The sequence below is a fragment of the Rhinopithecus bieti genome, unplaced genomic scaffold, assembly GCF_001698545.2.
Source record: "Rhinopithecus bieti isolate Rb0 unplaced genomic scaffold, ASM169854v2 scaffold_27006, whole genome shotgun sequence".
NCBI classification, from domain to species: Eukaryota; Metazoa; Chordata; class Mammalia; order Primates; family Cercopithecidae; genus Rhinopithecus; species Rhinopithecus bieti.
In genome coordinates this window covers 4,894,832-4,907,226 of record NW_016813373.1, presented here as the reverse complement: position 1 = coordinate 4,907,226, position 12,395 = coordinate 4,894,832, and the positions used below count along the sequence as shown (strand labels likewise).

Sequence of the window (12,395 nt, the reverse complement as noted above, 5' to 3'; positions counted from 1 at the left end):
CTGCCACTGATGGACATTTGGGTTGATTCCAAGTCTTTGCTATTGTGAATAGTGCCGCCAATAAACATACGAGTGCATGTGTCTTTATAGCAGCACGATTTAAAATCCTTTGGGTATATCCCCAGTAATGGGATGGCTGGGTCAAATGGTATTTCTAGTTCTAGATCCTTGAGGAATCGCCACACTGTTTTCCACAATGGTTGAACTAGTTTACAGTCCCACCAACAGTGTAAAAGTGTTCCTATTTCTCCACATCCTTTCCAGCACCTGTTGTTTCCTGATTTTTAAATGATTGCCATTCTAACTGGTGTGAGATGGTATCTCATTTTGGTTTTGATTTGCATTTCTCTGATGGTGAGTGATGAGCATTTTTTCATGTGTCTTTGGCTGTATGAATGTCTTCTTTTGAGAAGTGTCTGTTCATATCCTTTGCCCACTTTTTCATGGGGTTGTTTGTTTTTTTCTTGTAAATTTGTTTGAGTTCTTTGTAGGTTCTGGATATTAGCCCTTTGTCAGAACTATACAATTTTATATAAGGAACTCGAGCATCAACAAATTTTGGTATCATATGGGGTCCTAGAATCAATCCCCTGTGGATATTGAGGGATGACTGAATGTTCCAAGAATTACAGGAAACCATGTATAAAGAACCAAAGAAAAGTAGCTGAATTATCATTAAATATAGATATTAATCAAGTGACAGAAATTACTTTTAAAAGCCAAATAAAGATTCTAAAGTGCAATAAAGACTCAATAACTAGAAGAAGAAAGCTGGAAGCTGGAAGAAGAAAGAAATCAACACATTTGAAGATTGGTCAGTTGAGATAATCCAATTTTAGAATCAAAGAAAAAAGAAGAAAGAAAAGTGAATAGAGCCTCTATGACTTGTGGAAACACCATCAAACATAACGTGAGTACCACAGGAGAGGGGAAAGAGAAAGGTACAGAAAGAATGCCTTTAAAGGTAATAACTGAAACATTCCCAAATTTGAAGAAAAGCATCAATCTATATATCTAAGAAGTTTAAAAAATTCTAAGTTAGATAAACTCAAAGAAGTCCCCACCAAGACATCAAAACCAAACTGTTTAAAACCAACAGCTAAGAATCTTGAAAGCAGTAAGACAGAAGTGACTTATGTGCAAAGGTCCTCAATACAACCAATAGCCAATTTCTCATCAAAAAAGACAAAGGCCAGAAGGTAGTAGGATGACATAGTCAAAGTGCTGAAAGAAAATGACTACCAATCAAGAATTTCATATGCAGAAAATCTGTCTTTTAAAATTAAAGAAGAATTTAAGATATTTCTAGAACAAAAATGGAATTCTTTCCAGAATTCATTGCTAGACCCCTGTTCTGTGAGGAATACTTAAAGGAGTTCTTCAGGTTGAAATGAAACAATAAATCTAATACACACAAAAGAATAAAGTTCACTGGTAGAGGTAACTACATAGGTAAATATGTAAGATGTAAAAAACTGTATATTTTGCTCATAACTCATTTTTTCTCCTATTGATTTAAAAGATTACAATATAAAGCAATAATGGGCACTTTAAAATGTATTTGTTTAATAATAATAGCATAAAAGAGGGGAAACAGAGCTAACTAGGAACAAAATTTTTGTATACTATTGAAATATCCAAATACTATATTAATTAATATTCTAATTATAATACTCAGGAAAACTACTAAAAATAAAACTCAAAAAAAGTAAAAGAGGCAATAAGGAAAATAAAATGGCACCCAAGAAAATGTCAGCAATGGAGAAAGAGAAAAACAAAAAACGACATAATAAATATTAAAATGTATAACCAATGACAGACATAAACTCTACCACATCAGTAGTTAAATTAAATATAAATGGATTAAATGCTCCAATCAAAAGGCAGAGATTGGCAGAATGGATTTTTTTAAAATTCCAACTGTATGTTGCCTATAATAGCACACTTTAGATTTGAAGACAAATAAATTGAAAGTAAAAAGATGGAAAACAATATATGATGCAAACAGTAATGGAAAAGAACTGAGGGGGCTATACTAACATCACACAAAATGACTTCAACAAAAACTGTTACTGGCAACAAAGTAGGACTTTAAAAAAAATACAAAAGGTTAATTCATCAGGATATACCAATTATAAATATATATGTACATAACAACAGATCCCCAATATACATGGAACAAAAATGGACAAACTCAAAGGGAGAAACAGACAATACAACAATAAAAGTTAGAGACTTCGATATCCCACTTTCAATAGTGGATACAACAACTACACAGAAAATCAATAAAAAGATAGAAGACTTGTACAACCTATAATGCAACTGGCACACATAGACTACTCCACCAGAAAACACAGTCTTCTCAAGTGCACATGTCCTATTCTCAAAGATAGACTATATATAAGACCATAAGACAACTCTTGATATACTTAAAAGGACTATAATCTTACAGTATATGTTCTCCAGCACAATGAAATTTAGGAACGAATAATAAAACAAAATTTGGGAACTTCACAAGTATGTGAAAATGAAGTATCACACTCCTAAATAACTATTGGTCAAAGAAGAAATCACATAATAGATAACATTTTGAGAGGAATGAAAATAAAAACAACATGCCAAAACTTGCGGGATGTACATAAAGAAGAGCTTAGACTGATTTGTAGCTGCAAACATGCATATTAAAAAATAAGATCTAAAATTGATAACCTAACATTCTACCTTAAAACCAGAAAAAAAGAAGAGTAAACTCTACCCAAAGCAAGCAAAAGGAAAAAACAAACAAAAAATTAGAGCATATACAAATTAAATAGAGAATAGAAAAACAGTAGAGAAAATTATCAAAACCAAAAGCTGATTCTTGGAAAAGATCAACAAAATCAAAAAGACTTCAGCTATACTGACTAAGACAAACAAAAGCGAGAAGACTTAATTACTATAATCAGAAATGAAAGAGGGGTCATTACTACCAATCTTACAGAAATAATAATGAAAAAAAACCGTAGGAGAAGATTACAAACAGTTGTATGCCGACAAATTAGATAACTTGGATAAAAACAATCTTAGAAAGATGCAAACTACTGAAATTGACTGAATTGTATACTCTAAAAGGATGAATTTCTAGTGTGTGAATTATATCTGTGATCTCTTTGTGCATAACAAGCTCAGAATTTTTTATGTGCAACTCAAGAAACAATTGGGATCAAGAAGCACCCACAACTGACCTACAAAAATCTCATAATAAATCAGATAGTCTGATTTGATGCTCATTGTATTTCAACATAATTTTAATTTGTAGCCTCAGACGGTTGAAAAAAAATAAGCCAATTGCTTTTCTACTCCAAGTAATTAGAGATAAAAATTATTGCTAGGCATTTTTTTTCTAAAAGGCTTCTAGTAAGTCTTCACAGCCAGATATGGCAAACATAAAGATGTTATCTTAGCTAATTGTTTCAGATGCCCTCAAGGTAGTTTCCATATGAAACATATGCGTTAGGCCAGGCGTAGTGGCTCACGCTTGTAATCCCAGAACTTTGGAAGGCCGAGGTGGATGGATCATGAGGTCAGGAGTTCGAGACCAGCCTGGTCAAAATAGTGAAACTCCGTCTCTACTAAAAAGACAAAAAATTAGCCAGGAGTGGTGGCGAGCGCCTGTAACCCCAGCTACTCAGGAGGCTGAGGCAGGAGAATCGCTTGAACCCGGGAGGTGGAGGTTGTAGTGAGCCAAAATCACACCATTGTACTCCAGCCCAGGCAACAGTATGAGACTCCATCTCAAAAAAAAAAAAACATATGCTTTAGAAATGTCAAAACATAATTCAGTAACTAAAAGAGGAAAGCTAATGACTAAAGGCCTTGTACAGAGAAGCTCTTTGGGTATAGCCTGATTTATTTCTCATTTTGAGGTTAAAAGTAAATACAAATATAAATTCCATTGCTCCTTTCTGGCATTGAAATGCATAGTTTTGAAATTTAGGAAAACTGTTCTAGATAGAGCAGCAATAAGGTAACAATATCTTATGATCTTATTTTAATAATAAGATGTCTGCATTCTCCAAGAAGAAGGTTGAATTCCATTCAATTTGCTGGGTATTTTTTCCTTTTTCCAAAAGCCGCATGTACATATCATGGCAAAACTACAATACCTTCTTCTTGACACATTGTGTGCTAGATTTTGCCTATTACTTCAATCATGCAGGTCATGAATAGAGTCTTTCAAATCCTGGTTAAATTTCAGGTAGTACATAAGTGATCTAAATGTAATTTTGGTGAGTTAATATTCTCTATCTAGTGAAATTATTAAATAGGGAGGAATAAATTAATCTATACCAAGAAAATCATAGAGTCCTGAACAGAAGTTATCCATGAAAAAAGAAAAAGATTCCCTACAACATTCCCAAGTCTCCTTTAAGTCACATTTGAGCTATTAAACAAAACACAGAAATGATAGAGGAACCATTTCTGAGTGGGTGTTAGCAGATGTTAGCCAAGCAAATACTTTTAAAAAATAAAATAAAATAAGGGGTGCTCTACTAATGTTTTTACCAGACAACTAATACAGACCCAAGAGAGTTCCTGGCCAAGAGTAAAGGCAGGAGGGACTTTACAGATATTTATCAAAATGGTGCAGTGAGAAGGGCCAGAAATAAAATATGTGTTTTGCCAGACAGCCTTTATGCTGTCATTTATAGTTGCTGACTAGGAGCCAGGCACCAGGCTAAGATTTTTAATCTTTCATCTGATCCTCACATAACCTCCATAACTGTGGTGCACTCTCTCTATCCTTCCCATTTTACAGATGAGGAATGTGTGTTTTTATCCTGCAGTTATTAATTGGCAATATAGAAAAGGAAATTTGAAGCAACAATATTTTACTTTTTCTGGTGCTTCACCTTGGTTGATTTTTTCCCTGGGAAATAATTGTGTGCAGATAAAATGAATGCTTGGACTATTAGACTCCAAATAATCATTTGTTTGTGGAAACATCTGTCGCACTTGGCAAATAAATGAGGTTTAGATATAATTTCATAGTTTGGTCTAGGGAATAAAAACTTCCAGAATTATTAAACTTTGATGATCAACAAGACCACCTACTGAGGGCTCCTGCCCTTTAAAAATGACAGAACACCCCATCCCGGAAAACCCCATGAGAATGTTCCTCTTCTCTTGATCATGACATGGTCTCCTAGTCCAGGAGACCAGGCACCCTTACTATAGCTTTTAGAAACAACTTTTGCTATGATTAAGAAGAATGGTAGTATCTAAGATATTTTTATAAGAAAGGAAAACATTAAACAATTGAAACACTGAATATTTTAGGATTAGACATTTCTGGATGACAACTGTAGTAAATGAACATTTGCTGAATCTGTTATCCATCAATAAAGATTGGGATTAAAAAAAAAAAACCCTGGGCTGGGCATGGTGGCTCACACCTGTAATCCTAACACTTTGGAAGGCTGAGGTCAGCAGACGTGTTGAGCCCAGGAGTTCAAGACCAGCCTGGGCAACATGGTGAAATCCCATCTCTACAAAAAGTACAAAAGTTAGCCAGGCATGGTGGCACTTGCTTGTAGTCCTCCCTACTAGGGAGTCTGAGGTGGGAAGATCACCTGAGCCCAGGGAGATTCAAGCTGTAATGAGCCATGATCATGCCACCGCCCTCCAACTTGGGTGACAGAGTGAGACTTTGTCTCTAAAACAAAATAAAACAAAAAATCCTGACTTAAAAGTAACTATAGGGATGGCTGATAAATTAATAACTGAACCTAATTAAATGAGGATTGCTTCCCTATAGGTTTTGCAATGCCTTTTTTAATACATAGAATAAGAATTGTATGCAATACTTTGGGAGCATTCAAAGAGCAAGCGTATTAATGTGGCTAGTTCTTCACCTCTTCCTCCTACTGTAACTTCTGCTATTGACTGCTAAGTTTAATTAACTTTTTCATGAAACTAAATTCTCATATCTACAGTAATTGGAACAAACCAAATCCAAATTCAAATACTCAAGTACTTCAATGCATGGTGTCCTTTAAGCCGTGCTTTTCACATCCCATTCTTGCATAGTTTTCCACATTATATTAACTTGTCATTTTAACCACTGAGGTCTTTTTGAAGTCTATCATCAACCAGTCTCTTAGAAATTCCTACATTTTTTAACATTTCCAATTATCAGTAAAGTCATTAATACAAGTATTGAAGAGGACAGAGTCAGGTTTGCAGCCTTATGTGTCCAATGTGATGTTATTGTCAGGAATGTCAAAATGCTAATTTTCTGTCTAGATTTCTAGATTCCCATCACATGCACTCAGTCAGCTGCTTTTTCCAGGCTGATCACAATTAGTATCAGATTAGAAGTGCACTTCAGCATTTATTCTCCCTTCAGGGAGATGAACTGTTATGTACACAAGCCATGATCATATTAGTTGAAATGTTTTAAGCTACTACCATACCTTACCTCTATCCTGTGATTTGTATCAGGAAGATAGTTCTATATTCTCCCTCTGATTAAGCAATTTTATTATTATTATTATTATTATACTTTAAGTTCTAGGGTAGCCATGTTGCATAACGTGCCAGGTTGGTTACAATATTTATACTTTTGCCATGTTTTGGTTGTTGCTGCCACGCATCAACTCGTCAGCCACCCCATCCAACTCATCCATTTACATCAGATATAACTCCAATGCACATCCCTCCACAGCAGTCCCTTTCCCCATGGATAGGCCACGTTGTGTGAACTGCACATGTCTTTCCTGAAGGTCCAAGTGGGATCTCAATTGGTTCCAGTCCCACCCTATGAAGCTGACGAAATGCGGTGTTTTGGTTTTCTGTTCTTACGATAGTTTGCTGAGAATGATGGTTTCCAGCTGCATCCATGTCCCTACAAAGGACACAAACTCATCCGTTTTTATGGCTGCATAGTATTCCATGGTGTATATGTGCCACATTTTCTTAATCCAGTCTGTCACTGATGGACATTTGGGTTGATTCCAAGTCTTTGCTATTGTGAATAAGCTCTTAAAATGACTAACGTTCTGCTTCTCTTTCTTTTTGCATTAACTCATATGTTTACCCATCTGCCCCCTTCTCTTTGATGATTTTCCATGTAGATGTGTACCCTAATTGCATCTCTGTCAACCAACATTTTGTTATAATATTCAAGTCTACAGACTTGTGCCTTCTTAGGTATCAATTATGCTTTTTCTCTTCTGTTGTTGCTTTTTATTTGATGGGATACTTGATTTCTCTCACAGACTCTGGTTTTCAGTCAGTCTTGACTATACTGGCAAGTCTTTAGGCCTGTCTTTAGTGTCTAGGCCAATGTTTTTCCAAATACTGGCTCACAGACCACCTATATTAGAGGTGCTGTTTCAGGAGATCCGGGACTAGGCCTAGGAAGCTGTATTTTTAATACGTAACTTGCATGTCTTTTAAGAATACTGAAATTTTAGGGCATCTGTTCTAGGCAGATTCTTCCAGGACTGGAGACATACACTCTATTCTTTATTATACAGCAGGGGTCCCCAGCCCTGGGCCACAGACTGATACCAGTTGATGGCCTGTTAGGTACTGGGCTACACAGCAGGAGGTGAGTGGCAGGAGAGCAAGCATTACCACCTGAGCACTGCCTCTTGTCAGATCAGCAGCAGCATTAGATTCTCATAGGAGTACAAACCCTATTGTCAACCGTGCATGCAAGGGATCTGGGTTGCTATTCGTTATGAGAATCTAATGCCTGATGATCTGTTACTGTCTCCCGTCACCCCACATGGGACCGTCTAGTTGCAGGAAAACAAGCTCAGGGCTCTCACTGATTCTACATTATGGTGAGTTGTCTAATTATATCATTATATATTACAATGTAATAATAATAGAAATAAAGTGCCCAATAAGTGTAATGCACTTGGATAATCCTGAAACCAGCCCTCTCCCTAGTCTGTGGAAAAATTGTCTTCCAAGAAACTGGTTCCTGGTGCCAAAAAGGTTGGGGGCTGCTGTTATAGAGCATTCATGGAAGTATTTTAAAACAGTCTAGAGAACAAAACATCCTTCTTTTTTAAAACACCTCAAGAAGTAGAAGTCAGCAAAGCTAGCTGCTACCATTTATTTAGTGTCTATGAGGTGGGAGATGTTTCACACCTATCATCTCTAAACCCCAAAATCACTATGGAAGTCAGATATTCATAGAAATTAAGTAGTTTACTCAAGGTAACATACATCATGTTTAGCATAGCATTTAAACCAAAGTTGGCCTGACTCCTAAGTGCGTAAGATGATCGCATCATGCCATTGTATCCCACTTAACTGTTTTCTCTTAGCCAGTAACAGAGACCAGACAGGAACTGAACTTGATGGGAGAGGGAAGGTAAACAGCTTGTAGAAGGAGAAGAGAAGGAGCCTCAGGGTAGGGAAATAAGAAAGAAGAGAGAACCCCCCACAAGCATATTCTTAGATGGAAGTGTAAGTCTGAGTAGATGCTGGAGACAGCTGTAAAAGAGCCCTAGGAAGAGATAATGGCCTTATGGGGAACGAAGCAAATGCAAGGCAACTTATAGTAGAGCAGGGTCAGCCTGTCCCCTAACCCCACTAGCAAGGTCAGCCAATTGTAAAATGGTTACATTCAGATATTGGTCTCCCAACTAACAATTCAGTGAAAGAATAAAGACCCACATGGTTTATGTATGCTACGGTATGTATGCAGACATCCCTAAGTTAGGTGTTCATATTTCAGGGACTGGGAAAAGAATAAATTGATTTTTTGGAAACATTTAGGAAACTGATGAATTGAATATTTTTAACTGGTTGATTCAAATGGAAGAAAATATGCAAAGAAGCACATTAGATGAATTCAATATCCAATGAAAACTTTTTCACTCACCTACGATTTACTCTTTTATTTGTTAAATATTTTTGACTGCCTACTATATCCTGGAATTAAGCTAGGTGTTAGGACATTATTCTATGTTTAATTGCTTGGTAAATGTGAAGTGAATATATGAATGAATAAATTAATAAAAGGCTGAACAATAAATCGTGTGAATTAGAGAAAATGAATAACGTGTACATTAAAATCTTGAACAGTTTTCTGCAAATATTCTGGCTAAATTAGGAAAGTTCAAGCCTCTAATTATTGGCCTTTTCTGATGAGCCTCTAGAGATCTGAAGCGGTATATTCAAGGTTATGTAGTCTTTCAAGTTTACTGTGAAGCTATGATTTTATTGAGGTACTCCATGGCCACCCAGACTTTTTATTACAGCACATTGGAGAAGATCCTGAGCCAAAGATGGCTTCTACTCACGAAATCCTTCTTATAGGCAGGCAAGAAAATCACAGATAAGATTAAGAAACAATGCTGCCAACTTCTGTCTTTTCAACAAAAGTTATCTGTAGAAAGCTATAAGTTAACAGAATACAGATAACTTAAAATACAGGATGGTGTATTTAATTATGAGCTCCAGTATGTCCTATTTGACAACCTGAAAACTGAAGATCCTAACATGTGCAATGATAATTACAATAATGTAAAAAAAAAAAAACTAGGTTTTTTTTAAATACAGGCTAATAAAATAAATACCTGTTTCTTTCATACTGTAATTCAATAAAATGAGCCCACTATGTTTTAAAAGTGATACAAATATTCTTTTGTTAAGATGTAGAAATTACATTACCATGAACATGAAGTTGAATGTGCTGTTGTGTTTCTCCAGCTGCATTGGTAGCCACACATGTGTATCTGCCAGCATCTTCCAACAGGGTTTTGGCAATTTGTAGAACTCGACCAGAAGACTGTATCTAATTGGGAGCAGAAAGCACAGAGGATTTTTGTACTTTATACTTGGATTTGAAAACATTCACTGAGACAGAAAATTTCATTTAAATTTATAATACCTAACAATATTTTCATGCCAATATCTTAATAAACTCTTGATAGACTAGAGCAAGTTCATATCATCATGCACAAGACAATAGATTAGTTTGATTGAAAAGCCTTTTCTTATTCATTGGAAAACACAAAATAAAATAACCTAAGGCCAGCTTACTGGTATAGTCATAGTGAATAAAAGACTTTAGCACTGAACTATGAAGTATGTGATGAAAAGTTAAGCTATTTGAAAAAAAAAAAAACTGGCCACATTTATATAACAATTCATAAATAGTTTTAAAACAATGACTTTTATTAAATGGTCATGAGAGCCAGAAAACAATAAAATTATAAAATATGGATAATGGAAATGCAGATAAATTTCTTCCTATTTTTCCCAATTTCCCTCTTAAACCCACTGCAACTGGTCTCTGCCATTTTGAAACTGGTGATTCAGAGGTTATTCTTTGAAACATACTATTCAGAGGTTACTAGTAACTTCCAGTCACAATATCCACCAGCCTAGGTAGTAAGCTCATACTCTCCTCCACCATCTATAACATTTGGAGTGGTTGACTACCAACTCCTTGAAACTCTCTATTTTCTGGGTGTTAAAAATAAGCATTCCCTCAGTTCTAATTCTCTGACTTTCTTAGGAGATTACTTTTCAGAATCTGCTTCCTCTTCCTGTTCCACACCCAAGGATCATAGCTATCTGATAGTTTTTATCTAAACTCATGGCATCAGTGAAAAACTCTAATGCATCCTAAATTTACAGGATAGCCTCACTTTCTCTCCTGAGCTCTACATGTGTCCTTCCAGCAATCTGCTGAACAGGTTAGTACATCAAATTTAACATCAAATTCACTTGCACAAAATTAAGCTCATATATTTTTCCTTGTATTTCTGAAGTCTACTTCCGATTGCATGTTCCCAGTCTTGTTTAATGGCACCCACTATTTTTCCAGTCATCTAGGTTTTGGAGCCTACTTTGAATTCTATTAATTATGCCACTATATGTTTCTCAGATCCCCTGTTTTCCATTTCCACAGCCACTGTGGGATTATAATAGCTTCTTAACTGATGTTCCAGTGTCTCCAACCTCCCCAACTGTTAATCTATCTTGCATATTGCTGCCAGAATAATTTGTTTAAAATTCAAATTTGATCCTTTAACCAGTTTCCCATCAAAGTTCATTCATGGCTCTCCATCTTTCCCAGAATGAAATTTGAACTCAGCACAGCCCTCCAGGCTCACCACATTCTGACCCCAAATGATCTCTCCAAACTCTCCCATGTAAACTCCCACTTAACCTATTCTCCATTCATACTGTTATAAACATGTTAAGCAAACATTCATACATTTATATTCATGTCGGGACTATTACATTACATGGTCTTTAAATGCCATAATTTTTTAAGGCTGAATTAGGTCAGTCCTCTCTCCTTTTTCTTCTTACTCTTTACTCTCTCTCCTTAGATTAACTCATCCATGCCCATGGTTTCAAATATCGTTGATATGCCAATATGTCCAGCCAGAACTCTCCTTCAAGCTCCAAGACCATATATTCAATGATCTACTGACATCTCCACTAGTTGATCTCACAGTCACCTTAACCCCCTAAAATCTAAAACTCAAATCAGTTTTCTCACCTCAAACTTGTCCCCCTCCAGTCTCTTAAACTCACTGTATGGCAACACTTGTCCCCCTCCAGTCTCTTAAACTCACTGTATGGCAACACTAGCCATACAGTTGTATACGTTGGAACTCTAGGAGTCTTCCTTGACACATCCCTCTCCTTCACTTTTCACAGAGTCTTTCATCAACCCCCAGTGATTTAACTAATAAATACCTCACCAATCTATCCAAGTATCCTCATCTGCACGACCAGCATATGAATCTCAATTTCTATCTTTTCTCTCTCCTAGACAAATGTAACTAGGTTCTAATTGGTTTCTACATATCTATCATTGGCTCCTCCAATTTATTCTTTGGAATGGGTCTGGATAACTATATTAAAATGCAAACCTGATCATGTCACTCCTCTCTTAAAACTCTTCAAAGGTCTCTCATTGCCTTAAAGTAAAAATAAAATCATTAACTGTACTCAAGTGCCTCCTACCTAGTCTCCAGTCTTTAATACCACCTCTCCCTTGGTCTCTTCCTCAGTCCACTGGCTGGCTTTCTGGTCCTCAAGAGGTGCCATGCTCACCTTTGCTTTGTTTACCCATGCACATATTCTTGAACCACTCTACTCAGTTCTCTTTCATTAATTCACCCATTTAACTTCTATAAAGTCTTCTGAACTCTACTCAGGGCTTTTCCCATAAATTTTCCTCATTCGCCTGGCGCGGTGGCTCAAGCCTGTAATCCCAGCACTTTGGGAGGCCGAGACGGGCGGATCACGAGGTCAGGAGATCGAGACCATCCTGGCTAACACGGTGAAACCCCCATCTCTACTAAAAATATAAAAAATTAGCTGGGCGTGGTGGCAGGCACCTGTAGTCCCAGCTACTCGGGAGGCTG

The 12,395-nt window shown here is 36.4% G+C and overlaps 1 protein-coding gene across 1 annotated transcript in view; it reads right to left on the bottom strand.

Annotated features, from left to right (window-relative positions):
- The window catches only part of HMCN1 (hemicentin 1), a 460,634-nt gene that overhangs the window by 163,857 nt on the left and 284,382 nt on the right, over positions 1-12,395 (bottom strand). Inside the window, 1 exon segment of the mRNA XM_017848051.1 lies at positions 9,676-9,799. Coding sequence (XP_017703540.1) covers positions 9,676-9,799 — 124 coding nt within the window.